Genomic DNA, 18392 nt, shown 5'->3' with positions numbered 1-18392 from the left:
AACAAACAAACAAACCTGTTAGATCTATCAGAACCTTACACAATATGCTAATTCTTCTTTAGGCTTATATGTTCTTTCATTGTTTTCAGTAAAAAGATTTAAACATAAAATTACGCAGGAGTAGAAGAGTAGCCTATTGGTTAGCGCAGTGGACTTTGATCCCGGGGAAAGGTTCGATTCCCACTGCAGCTCCTTGTGACTCTGGGCAAGTCACTTAACCCTCCATTGCCCCAGGTACAAATAAGTACCCGTATATACCATGTAAACTGCTTTGAATGTAGTTGCAAAAACCACAGAGAGGCACTATATCAAGTCCCATTTTCTTTCTGTTCCCTAAAGTTAGGTAGAAGAGAAGGGAATTATGAGCTATAAGATTAACTAGAAATCAAAGTAATACAACTCGGAGGTGTAGCGGTGTACATGTCAGGTTAAGGTCATTAGACAAATTTTGAGATTAGTCGATTATATAAGTTGCACCCATTCCCCCCCCCCCCCCTCCATGGAAGCTATGACTTATAATCGAAGAAACACAGATAATTGAGGTGGGGGTGGTGGCCAGGTTCAGATAACCAGGGGCCAAAGAGGATCGGGAATTATCTGCTGTACAGCACTTTGACATGCAGTTCACTTTGTTTCTTAATTTTTAGGTATATTACAGCATCCTGATGGAACAGTTCTAAAACAGTTACAGCCACCGCCTCGTGGTCCAAGGGAGCTGGATTTTTACAGCAAGGTAATTGTTCTTGAGGAAGGATGTAATCAGCTCTATTGAAAGAAGAGTTCTGTTTCTGGCATCGAGCTAACCATCACATGCTGTCCTAATTAAGGACACTATTCATGAACAACAAAAATCCCTTTATGTTTTGATTGGCTATTCTTCAGTTGAACAGAAAATTTTTGTAACATCCAGTTTAACAGTAAAGCACACTCCTTGTGATCAAAGCGTTTTGATTAGATAAGCCATTTCACAAAATTGAGTTCCGACAAATACAACAGTTCTCTTCTATTTGTTTTAATTTTAAACGATCTTATTGAACACCAAATGTAGTACAGTATAAGTATCAGCAATGTAAAGAGTTCAATGTTTTTTATTTTTTATTTATTCAATTTAATCATTACATTTATGTCTCAAACATAATATGGAATTAAAGAAATATACAAGATTGAACTAAACAATCAGGCAAAATATAAATTTTGTTAGTCCATATTTAAATGATCCAAGAACTAGGGACTCAAACAAAAATGGTATAGCTGAAGCAGCTTCCCGCTTCAGTCTACTCAAATGCAGAAAACATTTTGCAAACAGGAAGGGCAAGAAATCAAGTGGGGGCAGCCGATAAAGCATACAATCCAAACAAACAGTACATTACTCTTTACTGACAATAAATTCTGCAAGTTTATCTGGATCAAAGAAAATATAATTAGTAGATTCCAACGAAATATAGCATTTACAAGGAAATTTAAAGGTCCCACTTAATTGTAGGACCCTTACTTTCAATAATAAAAAAGCTTTTCTTCTTCTCTGCGTCTCTCGAGAGAGATCAGGGAAAACTTGAATTTTTGAACCAAGAAAAGGTGTGGAGATGTGGCGAAAAAATAGTCTGAATATGTTATTACGGTCCAGTTCTAATGCAAACGACACCAACAGTGTTGTCCTCTCCGTAATAACTTCCATTGAGCTTTCCAAGAACTGTGTCAAATTCAGATCAGATTGAGGAGGTTGTAAATTTCCAATTCCAGCCCCAGAGATGTATAGCACTCTAGTTAGAGGGGGAAAAGCTTCTGGGGGGAGCCCCAGAACTTCAGTAAAGTATTTTTTCAGCATTTCTTTGGCTGGAATCAAAGGAGATTTAGGAAAATTCAAAAACCTGAGATTATTCCTCCTTAACTGATTTTCCATATAGTCTATCTTCTTCCTTTGAACAGTGTTATCCTTAATAACTGCCGAAATAGTTTTTAATGGAATTTACCTTGGTTTCAAAAAGATCCATCCTATTTATCTGTTCAGTAACCTTACCCGAAAGCTCTGAATGAGCCTGAGACAGCTTCCCCACGTCTCCTCACAAAGTTCCTGCCACTTGGAGTAACGTGCTGTTTAATCCTTGGATCGCTTCTCAAATGGAATCCATTGTGATAACCGGTGGTCTCACAAGTTCCCAGACACTAACGGAGGGCTCGCTCAGGTGTCGCTCGGGCAAAGAAGCTTGCAGCATCAAGCCCATTTGCGAGGATGTTTCCAACGGAGACGAGGTCGCTATGGGGTCTCCACTACTATCCGCAGGGACTCCACTTCTGGAAGCCCCCGTCGGTTGCCTCTCCACAGCTAACAACTCCCCTCCGGGTCTCTGGGGCGTTATCATCGGAGGGGGACTCAACGTCACTCCCTCTACGCTGAGGTCCGAAGAATCCCTCGGACCCCTCGAAGCACCGGCTTGAGTTCTCTGCAACAGCAGTCCCGCTTCCTCTAACGTCGTCTGTCGGGTGGTAAGGGAGTTCACCCGTCCCGTGGAGCGAGGTAAGCTGGGTTTACCCTTTCTCTTCCCCATTGGCAGCTAGGGGAGATTCCCACACACAACTTCGGAGTTGAGAGGCAGGAACTGCTGTTCATGCGTCCTTCCTTAACGCCATCTTGGATCTCCGAGAGTTCACTTTAAATCTCCGAGAGTTTACAATAAAGTTACATAACTTTCTTACCCCCTCCCCACATTTACCAAGGTGCGCAACATGCCAACACTGCCCATTAAAAGTGGGGTATTAGTGCACCGACAGCTGCTAGTGTGGCTTTGTAAACGGGGGAAAGCCCCTTACTCCTTCCTTACTCACCCCCTCCTATATAAATCCTTTCCTACCTGCTACTCGCTGAATCTTCACAAGAAAATGTTGTTTAAATATTGATCAGCCCCGTTGGAGATTGTAACCTTAACACTGGAGCTGCGAATAAATGTCTAATTTATTTTTATTTTATTTTATCTGTTACATTTGTATCCCACGTTTTCCCACCTATTATAAAAAAAAAACCCAAAAACTTTGCCTCATACATTTCTGGGAATTTTGCAGTAATTTCTTCATATACCTGATTTCTTTGTGTAGAAATATTAAAACGGGTAGAAGCAGCAGCACACAGTAGGCCAGATGGTTAAATAGTACAATATGAACTATTAAAGGTAAATTTTACATCACATTTATGATTAAATAGTACAATTTGAACTTTTAAATAAGGGTACAATTTTACATCACATTTATGATTAAATAGTACAATTTGAACTTTTAAATAAGGGTACAATTTTACATCACATTTATTGGAAAGAAAACAATCACAAATACATAATACAATAAAACACAGTTAATAACGAATTGTACAAAAAAAAACCCACAGGAGTCAATAAAAGCCAGACATGACTGTTTCGGCTGGGAGCCTTCATCAGTGCATATAAAACAAAGCTCATAACAAAAAAAAAAAATATATATATATATATATATACACACACACAAACACACACAGTCTCTCTCTTGCTCTGTCTCTCAAAGCAGAGATTCAAATCCTGAAAAATAGCTTAGCCAGGGTGAATGAAAAGTCAAGGTAAAAAAAAAAGAAACAAAATTAGCATCTCCAAAAGCCAAAAAAAAAAAAATCACTGTGAAGTGGCACAAATCCATATAAACATGGAAGCTTATAAGTAGCCTTAGCTTGTATACCCTGATGCTTTTCAGAAATCATAGAATTAAAAAACAGAGTATTACAGCATTCAGTAAATATATATGCCAACCCATAAACACAAATAGTTATTAACATAAAGGAGTACTACCTTTCAAACGTATCATACCAAGCAAAAGGAGATAGATAAAATTAATATTTCTTAAAATAACCAAAAACTGTTTTTCTCTTAAAGAAAAAAAAATCGAACTTCGAAGACTTAGGGGTGCTTTTACAAAGCTACGGTAAAAAGTGGTCTTAGCACGCCCTTATGCAGGTCTTTTCCTGTTTACTAAGGCCATTTTTACCGCAGCCAGAAATCTTCCATTTTCTCAATTAATGGCCATATGCTAATTTTTCCATTAGCATGTGGCCATTAACAAAGATTAGTATGTGAGCATTTACCAACATCTGTTTTGTAAGTGGTAAGGGCTCATGCGCTAATCGATGCACAGTTATGTAGATGTGCTAACTGATCAGCACAGAAACTCCCATTTCCTGCCCCCCCCCCCCCCCCCCCCAATATGCCTCCTCTGTGGAGAACATAAAAAATGTTTAGCATGTGGTTTACACTCTGATCTCAAACTTGCCGCAGGACAACTGAGTGTGTTACTTGGTTAGCGCATGTTAGTGCTTTCTGCAGCTTACTAAAAGGAGCCTTTAGTTTTGCAGACTTTTGTTTCAAAGTGCTAAGCAGTTACTGCCTATTGTGATGGTGGATCTGGGAGCTATTTAAAACTGCAGTTTCCCACAATTCCTCCTGATTTGGTATGATGGTAGTGTTCCTTTATGTTCAGTCTCTGAGATTTTCTTGTCAACTTTCAAAAGCCTACCCCGCCTCCATCCAACATTTTTTTCATTTATTGATGCCTGTCTTCAAGAATAGACAGCAGATCGCATTTTAGCCATACAGTTGCAAACCTAGAACTCACATAGGTGGGGGGAGAGTAGCCTTCCTGTAGTCTAAGTAAACTGGTAAAAGGTAGATAGGAGACCTTTAAATAGACAGAAATTGTTTGATTTGGTATATGACACTCCCAGATATTTTATAGAAAGTTCCACCAGAACTGAAAGACCCCCATCCACCTGAGTTTTTCATGTTCCTTCTGACATGAACATAAAATTTGGTGATGATAGAGGCCCAATATTCAAAGGGATGTAATTAAACCTTGCTGAGATAGCTGTTTGACACTTAACCGGGTAGTGTGGCTGAAATACCTTTGCTAACCAGCTGTTCCCTTAACTGGCTAAATTAGAGGTGGTCCAGGGGCGGTGTTTGGGTGGAGCCACAATTTAGATGGTTTGCAGCAACATTTGGTCTGCTCATTGGCTAAGTAAGCAAAAAAGCTGTCCTAACTGGGCATTGATCTGAATATTGACTGGTGCACATACCCAGATAGATATTCAGTGCTAGGTGCTGTGCATGCCCTGGCTTTGAATATCTGGAGTTAGTTGAGTAGTCCATGCCTTATAAGTCTCTTATTACTGCAGGCTGAATATTGGCCCCTAGAGTACTGAAGACAAGTGGTTTTGGTTGCGGCAACATCTGGTCAGAGGTACCTGTTGTACAGTAACTTTCGAAAGGCTAGTAGTGTGACAGCAGTATTTTTCTTTTTTTAGCCATACTTACAAATGCTGTGAAGTGTTTTTGATTTTTTTTGGTAAGAAAACTGTATAGGTTAATGGATTGTACTATATTCTGAACCATAATCTCAGAATACAGTACAATTCATTAATCTCAGTGGGAGTAATATTGGGCATAGAACTGATGAAAATAATGGCATGCAGTGAAAGGCAACCCTGTGTACAGCAAGGTCTAGTTTTATTCACTACCCTTCTATATTTCCTATAACAAAATGGTTTACGAGGCTGATAAGGTTTGTGTGGATATAATTTTGGCTTTTAACCTCCTCTTCATTTTTAAAAATTATCTGTCACCTTTTATTCCAACAGTTGTTGTAAGGACAAATTTTTATCTAGATAGAGGCTAGATCAGAGGCATGTCTGAGCATACTGAGCAATATTGGGCTAAATTTGTGCAGACTAAACATTGCCAAAGCTGAAAAAGGGGATGGGGGATACATCTGAGTGGACAAATCTCCTTCAGTCCTGTTTTAACTTTGTCTGCTCTTCTGTGGCTCAGTATCTGGCCCTGAATGTTTGTATTGATTGAAGGCATTTTCCTTTGACCAGCAGAACTGAGTCAGGCATGCAAGTGGATGACATCCTTTCATGTTGCTGGGATAGAACAGCTCTCCTGGCACTTGGAATTAAGTGTAAAGCTCTGCGCATGCACAGCCTTTTCTGTGGCAGCAGTCTCCTCAGCGCCTTGATTTTTTTTCTGCTGATGAATGTGATACAAAAACAGGTTTTTCTGATGCTGTTCATCTTTTTTTTTCTATAATTTTTGTTTTATTTTCATACAAATTATCATGTAAATGGATTGTTACATAAGAGTAGCCATACTGGGTCAGACCAATGGTCCATTTAGCTCAGTATCCTATTTTCCAAACAATGGCCAAGCCAGGTCAGAAGTACCTGGCAGAAACCCAAATCATGGCAGCATTCCATACTATAAATCTCAGGGCAAGCAGTTGCTTCCGCGTGTCTGTCTCAATAGCAGACTATGGACATTTCCTCCAGGAATTTGTCCAAACCTTCTTTTTTTAAAACCCAGATAGTCTAATTGCTGTTAACCACATCCTCTGGCAAAGAGTTCCAGAGCTTAACTATTCGTTGAGTGAAAAAATATTTCCTCCTATTTGTTTTAAAATATTTCCATGTAACTTCCTTGAGTGTCCCCTAGTCTTTGTACTTTTGAAACGAGTATAACATAGATTTACTTCTACTCGTTCTACACCACTCAGGATTTTGTAGACCTCAATCATATCTTCCCCTCATCTGTCTCTTTTCCAAGCTGAAGAGCCCTAACCTCTTTAGCCTTTCCTCATACGAGAGGAGTTCCATCCCCTTTATCATTTTGGTCGCTCTTCTTTGAACCTTTTCTAATTCCGCTGTATCTTTTTTGAAATATGGCGACCAGAACTGAACACAGTACTGAAGGTGTGGATGCACCATGGAGCGGTACAAAGGCATTATAGTATTTTTGGTCTTATTTACCATTCCTTTCCTAATAATTCCTAGCATCCTGTTTGCTTTTTTTGGCCGCCACTACACACTGAGCAAAAGATTTCAGCATATTATCTACAACAACCTAGATCTTTTTCTTGAGCGCTGAACCCAAAGATGGATCCTTGCATCAGGTAACTATGGTTCAAATTATTCTTTCCAATGTGCTTCACCTTGTATTTGTGCACGTTAAATTTCATCTGCCATTTGGATACTCAGTCTTCCGATTTCCTAAGGTCTTCCTGCAATATTTCACACTCCGCACATGTTTTAACATCCTTGAATAGTTTTGTATCATCTGCAAATTTAATCACCTCGCTCGTTCCGATTTCTATATCATTTATAAATGTTAAATAGCACCAGTCCCAGTACAGATCGCTGCGGGACCCTTCTCCATTGAGAGAATTGACCATTTAACCCTACCGTCTGTTTTCTGTCAAATAACCAATTTCTAATCCACACCAGAACCTTGCCTCGAATCCCATGACTCTTTAATTTTCTCAGGAGTCTCTCATGAGGAACTTTATCAAAAGCTTTCTGAAAATCTAGATATGCTACATCAATTGGCTACCTTTTATCCATATGTTTATTCATGCCTTCAAAGAAATTATGCAAATTCAAATTGATGAGGCAAGACTTACTTGGCTAAACCCATGCTGACTCTGTCCCATTAAACTATGTTTTGTCTACCCGTTCTGCAATTTTATTCTTTATAATGGTTTCCACTATTTTGCCCGGCACCCAATGTCTGGCTTACCGGTCTATAACTTCCCGGATCACCTCTAGAACCTTTTTAAAAATTGGCGTCACATGGCCACCCTCCAATCTTCATGTATTACAGACGATTTTAACGACAGGTTACATATTACTAACAGCAGATCAGCAATGTCATGCTTGAGTTCTTTCTATACCCTTGGATGTATGCAATCTGGTCCAGTTGATTTACTACTCTTTAATTTGTCAGTTTGGCTTTATACATCTTTCAGGTTCACCGAGATTTCTTTCAGTTCCTCTGCATCATCACCTTTGAAAACCATTTCTAGTACAGGCAGATCTCGTACATCTTCATCTGTAAAGATAGAAGCAAAGAATTTGTTCAGTTTTTCTGCTACGGCCTTCTCCTCCCTGTTCACCCCTTTTGCACCTTTATGATCTAACGGTCCCGTGAATTTTCTCGCAGGCTTTCTGCTTCTGATGTACCTGAAAAGTTGTTACTGTGAGTTTTAGCCTCTGTGGCAAGTTTCTCTTCATATTCTCTTTTAGCCTTTTTTATTAATTCTTTGCATCTGACTTGCCAGTGCTTATGTTACTGCTTCTTTTCTTCATTTGGGTTCTTTTTCCATTCTTTGAAGGACAATCTTTTGGCTGTAATGGCCTCTTTTACTTCACCTTGTAACTATGCTGGCCATCGTTTTTCTTCTTCCCACCTTTGCAAATACATAGAATGCATCTGGACTGGGCTTCCAAGATGGTATTTTTGAATAACACACCTGATAAGGCTTTTATCATGGGCCAACAATTCTCTGAAAAAACCTACAGAGTGAAATACTTCAAACAATCTGTAGTGAACAAAATAGTTCATGCGAAAGAATGCAAGCTATCAGTCTCTAAGTCTCTTAGAATTTCTTGCTCTCTCTCTCGACAGCCATAGAATTCTTACTGTTTTGTTCCTTCTTCATTTAAAATTATTTAGTATATGGACATTAGTGTGGTCACTCTATAGAGCTACTTAGAGCTTTTTGCTTAGTTTCTATTATTAGTTTGCTCTATGCAGATTTGTTTAATTTTTTGTAGAGATTTTTGAATAACACCATCGCCTGATTTAGTGTCCTAATCTTAGCTAATCCTTTTAGGTTTTTTTTTTAACCATTTTTCTCATTTTATTATAGTCAGCCTTTCGAAAATTAAATGCAGCTATGGTAGATTTCCTTTGCAGGTTCATCCCAGATAGTAGCTGAAACTTGATCATGTTATGATCATTGTTTGCCAGGGGACCCAACACCGCCACCTCTCGCACTATGCCCTGCACACCATCAGGGACCAGTATCTCATTTAACAAAAAAAACCAAACAAACAAACCTGTTCTTTCACTTATTGAGGGTCTGTCCTCTCTAAACCTTTCTATCCTATTGCCTATAAGTTACAATTGTTGCATTGTGATTTCATAATTTTTGCTGGTAGTTTCTTATTTGAACTGTGTTGAACTTCTGTGCCAGTGATTTCATATTTTTATGCTGCAATTGTCTTAAAGGTGCTCTCTGGAACTGTGTTTTGTACCTATGCCAAGTGACTTAATCCAATTAACTTGGTTACACAAAATTTGGTGACTCTGGTTCTGGTGGCTCTTAAAGTTGTGTTTATTAGAATTGGGTTTTGAATCTTCAGTGCCAGAGACCTAATTAAATCAATTTGGTTACATAGCATCTAGTGACTCAGTACTTTATACTATGTTGATCTCTGAAAGTGTAGTTCTATCTTGGCACCATCAGATGACATCATTCATCTATGTGTCTTATCAAGAAGACCCTTGTTACATGTGAGTAACATACATGGTTTATAAATGGTATCCAATGAAGCAGACTCAAAGCAATCTGGTCCTCTCATCATACATTTGTGTAGCAGTATTTATTGGATCAATCAGCCATAAGAGACAGATATATTTGGTTGAGCTGTGATGGCCAGTCTGCCTCTGGATGATACTGAGCTCTTGTACCTTATGTGTGGGCTTCTCCTTGGACAGTACATGAAGATATGAGTAGCACTGAGTTTGGGAGTCCCATATTTGTATGCTTGACTGAATCCTGTTTGTCAATAGAAAATTGATGTTAACCCATTTTTGTTAAACAGCAAGACTGAACAGGTATACAATCCTTCTCACTTCCCTTTGAGTTGTATTCATCCTTCAGCTATTGAACTGAAAATTTAAGGAGACTTCTACACACTGGAAGGGCAATGCATGCACAGAACTTCACTAATTTCTGACCTCTGGGAGAGCTGTTTGTCACAATGTCACTCACTTGTATGTCTGAATCCTGTCTATGGAAAGCACTGTACCCCAGAGCTTCTCAAACTGTAGGTTGTGAAACCTGCATTTGGTGTCATGAACTGGGTGGTACTCCATAAGCTATCATTGTCCTGTGCTTTCTAGGGTCATGGCTGTGGAAAGGTACTGCTCCTGTAGACTATTCTGTATTTTTGATTGCTCCAGGTAACTGTAGTGGCAGAAGTTTCCTTTGATTTCTCATACTAATAGTTAAATGTTTCAGAGATGGCATTCTTAAAGGGAGATGTACTTTGAACTAACATCCTTCTCTTCCTCCCTCCCCCAAAATTATGCAGATTTTTCTTTTCAGTATTTTGTTTCTCTTTTAGGTATATGCTGTGGACTGTGGTGACAGTCATCTTCTTGAGCTGCAGAAGTATCTGCCAAAATATTTTGGCATCTGGGCACCTCCGAATTCACCAAATGGTATTTTATTTATTTTGTTAAGTATTAATATGCAGGTTTTGCTTGAGGCATCTACACTGAATTTTTTTAAAATATATTTTCTTCAGCATTTTAATTTAACTTAATTGCTGAATAAGCTAATCAGTGCTGATAATTGGCCACTTCACAAGCAATTATCAGTACTAATTAGAATATGCATGCTTTACTAAGCGGTGCTATGGGTGTGCTAGCGTTTTTAACGCACGTAAATGGTGTACGCGCATTTAACGTTAACATGCCCATAGAAATGTACAGGCGCATTAACGCACCTTAAATTTACATGTGCGTTAACGCTAACGCACCTTAGAAAACATACCTCTAAGTGTATTCTGTAAAATGGTGCAGATCACAGAAGGGGGCATGACCATGGGAAGGGCATGGGCTAGTCATGGGCATTCCTAAAAATTATGCATACTGTTAGAATACGTCCGATCCATAGCTAAATTAGGCATGGGCATTTACACCAGGTTTTAGTTGGTGTAAATGGTCTTGCCTAAATTTTAGTCGTGGGGACAGGCACTACATGTATTATATAAACCATGCCTAACTTTAGGTGAGGTTTATAGAATAGCAGTAAAAGCGTTTTATTTTTTGTTGCGTGTTTTTTTTTTTTTTTTTTTTGCATAATTTATAGAATTTGGTCTTGAATGTAAATGTGAACTGAGAGGCAGATTTTGGATTTAGTGCACACTTTTTATTTATTTTTTTTTGTAGTAGCTCAAAGTGAGTTACATTCCGGTACAGCTACATCTAAGATGGCTTGTTAGCTATCTTAGGTTCTTATATTATTTAGGAGATAATGCTGAGGTATAAGGAAAAGTTATTGCAATGAAACAATAGTGATTTGCAAGGAGTTGTGCTTCATTTCTCGGTGGCTAGGTTGAGCAAATATAGAAAAGTTTTGGAGGTATATGGAGAGAGAGTGTTCTTATGATAGTTGTTCAGTGGCTGTTCCTAGGAGATATGCCTGAAGTGAGTGGTTTTACTTTTGATCTCCCATAGATTTCATGGAGTAATATTTTTTTATTTTGAGTTTTAAAGTGGGTTTCTTTTTTAACACATGTGCTTGTTTCTGATATTCTGCACTAATTATCCTGTATCAACAATCGCAACAGAACCTCTAACTGTAACGCATCTTTTCATATAAGACGTATCTTCTCAAGAAACCCAATGACTATTCCATATGCACTAATAGTTATCTTACCAACCACTGTAAAACACAGCATCATACAACCTTGTAAATGTAATTGAATCAATGTAATCTCTAACAACTGTTAAATGTAAGCCACGTTGAATTGAAACTCATTTTTGGATAATTGTGGGGTACAAGTACGAATAAATAAACTGTGTGTGAGAAGCTTTGCATGGAATATTATAAACATGTTTTACGAGGGATACTGCAAATGCAGTTACTTAAGATTTTTGTATCCTGGCAAACTCAGATGACTTTTGATGAGAGGTTAGCACTTATTTGTCTTGGTTTTCTGTTTGCACCTCTTACACTGTTTTTTTTAATTTGTAGCATGACTTGTGGGATTTTCTAATCCCTGTGTCTGTTTTGATGTGACTGCTCTGTGTGTGTCTGTGACTGGGAGATTGGGGAAGAGGAGAGACAGTTTGAGAGGAGCAATTCCCTAACTGCTAGGTTTCATTGTAACCGCATATAGGTTTAAAAGGTGGTACTGCTTCTTCCATAGTAATGCATCTGGTCATCTTTTGGGGAGCTTATTTTTCTGGAGTCCTGGGTACAATCTGACCCACTTTTGGACTTGATTTTTCTTCTTCAGTTTTTTGTTTCCAGTAACAAATTTTGTCTGGGGGCAAAATAACTGAAAAATTTAATCAAATGGGACCAGCACATTCCCAACACCTTAGGTGCAGTGTCCCCCCCCCCCCCCTTTCTAAAATCCACTAAGAGTAAAAAAGGCAGAAAAAACAGCACATGAACAAAACTGAAAATCCCTTGTCCCCTGTTAAAAAGAATCCCTCCACCAGGTTTACAAATGCAAGCCTCTTACCTATTGGATGGGTAGTTGTCTCCAAATGGGGCAGGAACCATCCTCAATCACTCCTGCTTTACTGTATCTTTAATTCACAATGACACTGGCCCTATAAAAGGAAAACATCTGTATGTTTAAGAAATGCATGATAACAAGACGAGCAGTTAGTCTGAACAAGGGGATTGAATGTCTGTGTTTTGCATCAGCAGAGGTGAAAAGCAGCAGAACCAGAAGCTCACTTTACATGGTTCACATACTGTAGGCTCAAAATTTGGACAAAATATGGTATGATTTTTTTTTTTTTTTTTTAGAAGCGATTCTGTTGATCCTGAGATCTTTTGTTAAGGGAGACATTTGGTAGGGGGAACTTGCCTAATTTTCTATCTGGAAATTCACTGAACGGGTTTCATTTCTACAGATTAGAGAACTGATGTTAAAAAATGAGTGCAGGAGATACTTGGAAATATTTCTTCTCTAAGATGAACACTATATACATTTACTTTAATAAACCTAATTTCATATTCATATGGAAGTATTTTGTAGGCTTGGGGCATTGCATTGCGTACTCCAAAGGATACTAAAATGGGACACAGAGTGATTTGATCATATACTACTACTACTTAACATTTCTAGAGCGCTACTAGGGTTACGCAACGCTGTACAATTTAACAAAGAGAGACAGTCCCTGCTCAAAGAGCTTACAATCTAATAGACAAGTGAACGGTCGGTCCGATAGGGGCAGTCAAATTGGGGCAGTCTGGATTCACTGAACGGTAAGGGTTAGTTGCCGAACGCAGCATTGAAGAGGTGGGCTTTAAGCAAAGACTTGAAGACGGGCAGGGAGGGGGCTTGGCGTAAGGGCTCAGGAAGGTTGTTCCAAGCATAGAGTGAGGCGAGGCAGAATGAGCGGAGCCTGAAGTTGGCGGTGGTGGAGAAGGGTACTGAGAGGAGGGATTTATCCTGTGAACGGAGGTTACGGGCGGGAACGTAAGGGGAGATGAGGGTAGAAAGATAGTGAGGGGCAGCAGACTGAGTGCATTTGTAGGTAAGAAGGAGAAGCTTGAATTGAATGCGGTATCTGATCGGAAGCCAGTGAAGTGACCTGAGGAGAGGGGTGATATGAGTATATCGGTTCTGGCGGAATATGAGACATGCAGCAGAGTTCTGAACAGATTGAAGGGGGGATAGATGGCTAAGTGGGAGGCCGGTGAGGAGTAAGTTGCAGTAGTCCAGGTGAGAGGTAATGAGAGTGTGGACGAGAGTTCGGGTGGTGTGTTCAGAGAGGAAAGGGCGAATTTTGCTGATGTTAAAGAGGAAGAAGCGACAGGTCTTGGCTATCTGCTGGATATGCGCAGAGAAGGAGAGAGGAGTCAAAGATGACTCCGAGGTTGCGGGCAGATGAGACGGGGAGGATGAGGGTGTTATCAACTGAGATAGAAAGTGGAGGAAGAGGAGAAGTGGGTTTAGGTGGAAAGACGATAAGCTCGGTCTTGGACATGTTCAGTTTCAGGCTGCAATGTCAGATAAGCAGGCCGATACCTTTGCCTGGGTCTCTGCGGTGATGTCTGGTGTGGAGAGATACAGTTGGGTGTCATCAGCATAGAGATGATACTGGAAACCATGAGATGAGATCAGGGAGCCCAGGGAAGAGGTGTAGATTGAGAAGAGAAGGAGTCCAAGGACAGATCCCTGGGGAACACCAACAGATAAGGGGATGGGGGTGGAGGAAGATCCATGAGAGTGAACTTTGAAGGTGCGGTGGGAGAGAGAGGAGGAGAACCAGGAGAGGACAGAGCTCTGGAACCCAAATGAGGACAGTGTGGCAAGAAGTAAGTCATGATTGACAGTGTCAAAAGCGGCGGATAGATCGAGGAGGATGGAGTAGTGGCCTCTGGATTTGGCAAGGAACAGGCCATATACATGTTTTATCATTGTTATTTTAGGCACTTATTGGTTCATGAAGAAAATAGGCTCAGGATAGGATTATGAAAAATATAAAATTCTAGAGAGGATTACAGGAGTTTGACTAATTAGCATTTTACTTTGATAAGGGATGGTTGTCTCATATTCCATGGAATGCTTCTATGGCTAGTTAGAGAGTGACAATCATATTCTGAAATGTCTAATAGAGGAAGAGCAGGACTTTAGGAGGATAGAAAAGGGGGAAAGGGAAATGGGACTTGATATACCGCCTTTCTGAGGTTTTTGCAACTACATTCAAAGCGGTTTACATATATTCAGGTACTTATTTTGTACCAGGGGCAACTGAGGGTTAAGTGTTGTATAAAGAATGATTTGTTGGATAAACCTTTGGCGGCACACTGTCTGAAAATAATCACACTTCTGAAGACTGTAAATTATATGTTGTGTGGGTGTTTTCATTGTGGATTGGGAGAAATATTAACATTTATTGCAAGAGGAGCAGAAAATGACTTAATCTTACCAAAAGATTGATTGTAGTGTGTATCTGTGGTTTCATGGGGAAGGGGGTATTTAACTTTTATTTTTTCATATTTGTTCATCTATTACTTACGTATAATGGTTTATAGTTACTGGTTATTTATATACTTTTCTTTTTTTTTAACAATCTGTAACTGAGGTAATGTAGAAGTTAGAACAGTTGGCTTATTATTCTGAGGTTGCATGTTCAAATCCCACCAAAGGTACCTTCTCCTGGCTTCAGTATTAACTTTTTTTTTTTTTTTTTTTTTTTACTACTACAGTGTACCGCGCATATGTTTAGTAGCACTATAGAAATAGTGGTAGTAGTAATTTTTGATTATATATGATTTCTTAATTTTATATATTTTATAAGTGTTTTTTTGTGTCCATATGTGAGTACTTATTTGACTTTATTTATATTATCTATATTCGTCTTGTCATATTAAAAAAAAAACAGCTTTTCTATGATTTTTTTGCCCCCCCCCCCCCATTTACCTTTTTACCTGTTTTTACTGTTTTGTGGTTTTTATTGTATACTAGTAAAAAAGGCCCGTTTCTGTTTGTAAGGAAACGGGCGCTAGCAATGGTTTTGGTTTTTTTTTTTTTGGTATCTGTAGAGTTGTTAGTAAAGTGTGTGTGTTTGAGTGTGTGTAGGAGAGAGAATTGCTGGGCATGGATGGGTAGAGGGGGGCAGGGGAGAGAATTGCTGGGCATGGATGGGTAGAGGAGGGCAGGGGAGAGAGGAGAGTTTCAGGACATGGATGGAGGGGAGGGCAAGAGAAATTCTGGACATGGATGGAGGGAAGGGAAGGGAGAGAGAAGAAATGTTGGACATGGAGGGAAGATAGAGGAAGGAGATTAGATGAGGGAAAAGGAAGTGAGGAGAGAAACTGCACATGGATGGAGAAAATAGGCAGAAGCTGGATCCACTGTACAGTCAAGTCTGCGGAGGACCAGAAATGAAGAAGAAAGGAGGAAAGAAAAGAAATAAATGGAAAGGAAGCCCTGGAAACGGAGTCAAGGGAACAGATAGAGAGCAGCAGAATCAGATACTGGGCCAGCATGATCAGAGAAACAGTCACCAGACAACAAAGGTAGAAAAAATTTTTTATTTTCATTATAATGTTTGGAATATGTCCACTTTGAGAATCAGGTGCTGAACGTTAAAAGTTTATATTTATTTACTTATGTTATAGCATTTTATCCCATATTAAACATGAATTAGATTGGAACCTGGGATCATTTAATTTTTTTTTCCTGGAGAGAGTAATGCATTGCCCCCCCCCCCCCCCCACGGCTATAGCCAGCTCTGCAATTTTGGGGGGGGGGCGCAGAGATGGATGGGGGGGCGCAGGGGGTGTGTGCAGAGGTGGATGGGGGGGGGGGGGCGCCGAGGTGGACCGGGGAGAGAGCTTGTTGTTAAAAATTTACCAGCACACCACTGGGGATTCCCATATGTGAGAAACAATGTCCTGCTTGTCCTCGGAGAAAGCAAAGTTACTTACCTGTAGTAAGTGTTCTCTGAGGACAGCAGGACATGTATTCTCAAATCCCCTCCCATCTCCCCTTGGAGTTGCATTCCTTCAGCTATAGTATTGTACTGCTAGTTCCACACTTGTGCCACGCATATGTGGGAAGGCAACCACTTATGCATGGTGGGACACTACCAAAGGCCTCTTAGGGCTCCTTCAGATGACGTCACCCATATGTGAGGATTCATGTCCTGCTGTCCTCGGAGAAACCTGCTACAGGTAATTAACTTCATTTTATTGATAAACATTTCTCATTTTTTATAGGTGTAATTAGTCCATATTTAAGGCTGAAATTTTGCAGGATTATGCAGTTGATATCCCTCTATCTTATGGTATAAATAAGTCACACCCCACTTCGGGTGCCTTTTTGCTCAGCTGGTCACAAGTCTTAGATGTCTCTTAGGGGTCCTTTTGCTAAGTTGTGCTAAGCACTAATGAATGCTTACTGTGGGGTGAGATCAGGCGTCCTGTGGTAATTTAATAGATTTTATTTTTTAGTGCTGGGGTGGGTCGGGGGCAGAGAGTAGGCATATTCTGCTCTAATTGGTTAGCACAGCTATGTTGCTGCGTGCTGATAAGTGGATGAGCCTGTACCACCTACAAAATAGATGCCATTAGGGGCTCACGTGCTAAAGAGGAAAATCAGCTCCTGGCCATTAATTCAAAAAATACAAAATAGCCAATTTACATGCGGAAAAAATGGCGTAGCGTGTGGGAATGGTATGTGCTAAGGCCACTTTTTACCGGTTTGGTAAAAGGGCCCCTTCTCTGGTATTTTTTTTTTTAGTATATTTGTAATGTAATTTTCCTTTTCTTCTGTATTTTTTTTTCCTCGAGTACATTTGTAGTACCTTTTCTTTTTTGAGTGCCTGATGTTCTTCTAGTTTGGCTTGTTATTGGCTTGTAATCAAATCAGTGTTATACAGACATTTACAATGGGTATAGTTTAGTACTTGAGCCTGGTTTTCTGAGGCTAGCATGTATGGGCAAATATTTCTTATTTCTTTTGCCCCCCACTTTTTTTTTTAATCTTTATATTTTAAAACCAGTACAAGATGGCCTTAACAGTGGGCATATTTATATGACAGTTAACTGAGACTAGTACCATTTGACCACTTCAGAGGGAAGTGAACTTTGTTTTCCTTCTCTTCTTCTCCCCTTCCCCTTTTTCTCTCTTCCTTTCTTTCATCTTTATGAAGAAATGCATGGTTGCACAAATTTCCTCATTGTTTTTAGGCTTATTTCCTTTCTACAGCCTAGTTCACAAACGGTTTTGTCTTTATATATATATATATCTGTAGGTAAAAGGGTATGGGATTTTAAGACTGTTGTACAAGTTTATTTATGTTTGTTGTCCATATCTATATGCTTAAAATTTTTTAAATTTATTTTATGGTTAAATTCCCATGTTTCTGTGGTGGTTACTTTCACTTTTTGTTTTCTCACCCTTTTTCATTTTTTTTCAACACCTTTTGCCACAGCATATGTCCAGATAGTGAAAACTGGTGGTGATTTAGCCCCTGAAGCAGGCAGCAGACCTGAAACATGTCAGGCTTTTATTAACACGATCAACAACAACTGGACTGGCTCACATGAATGTGGCTATTTTGGACTGTGGTGTGTAGCCTCCCCCCCCCCCCCCCCCCCAGTTCCTTTCAAATGTTGTATGCTATGGTATTTATATATTGTTCTACTCTGCCTTGATGGATGTAGTGAACCTGAACCTAATTCATTTATTGATCATGTCTGATTGGGCTTTCTCTCTTCTTCTCCCAGTTTCTTCGGGCATTCAGCTTGATTTGGAGCTGACTTGTTTCAGATTATGGTGCCATGATCCTTCATTTGCAAGGGCTTGGTGGTTTCCCCCCCCAAATTTACATCCTTCTATTAAATTATTGCAACTACAATCCATAAAAAAAGAACATGTACTAGGACTCTTTCCACCTTTTTCCCAGGGCCTATGATGCTACCAATTCAGGATCTTCAACCCTGGCGAGCTTGGGGAAATGAAGACCTGTATCTAGGTGCTTCTTGTGATAGTGTTTAGGACTGCTACTGAGTCACCTGGCTGGCCCTTTCATTTTCTGTGTTTTCTTGTGATTATTACT

General features: G+C 39.6%; 1 protein-coding gene across 1 annotated transcript in view; it reads left to right on the top strand.

The window, feature by feature from the left end:
• IPMK (inositol polyphosphate multikinase) overlaps positions 1–18392 on the top strand; it is a 114125-nt gene that overhangs the window by 17375 nt on the left and 78358 nt on the right. Inside the window, exons 2-3 of the mRNA XM_030203100.1 lie at positions 648–733; positions 10196–10292. Of these exons, the coding sequence (XP_030058960.1) occupies positions 648–733; positions 10196–10292 (183 nt within the window). The remainder of the gene's footprint in view (positions 1–647; positions 734–10195; positions 10293–18392) is intronic.

Source organism: Microcaecilia unicolor, chromosome 5 (assembly GCF_901765095.1).
Source record: "Microcaecilia unicolor chromosome 5, aMicUni1.1, whole genome shotgun sequence".
In the NCBI taxonomy this organism is placed as follows: Eukaryota; Metazoa; Chordata; class Amphibia; order Gymnophiona; family Siphonopidae; genus Microcaecilia; species Microcaecilia unicolor.
This window is presented reverse-complemented; position numbering and strand designations above follow the sequence as displayed.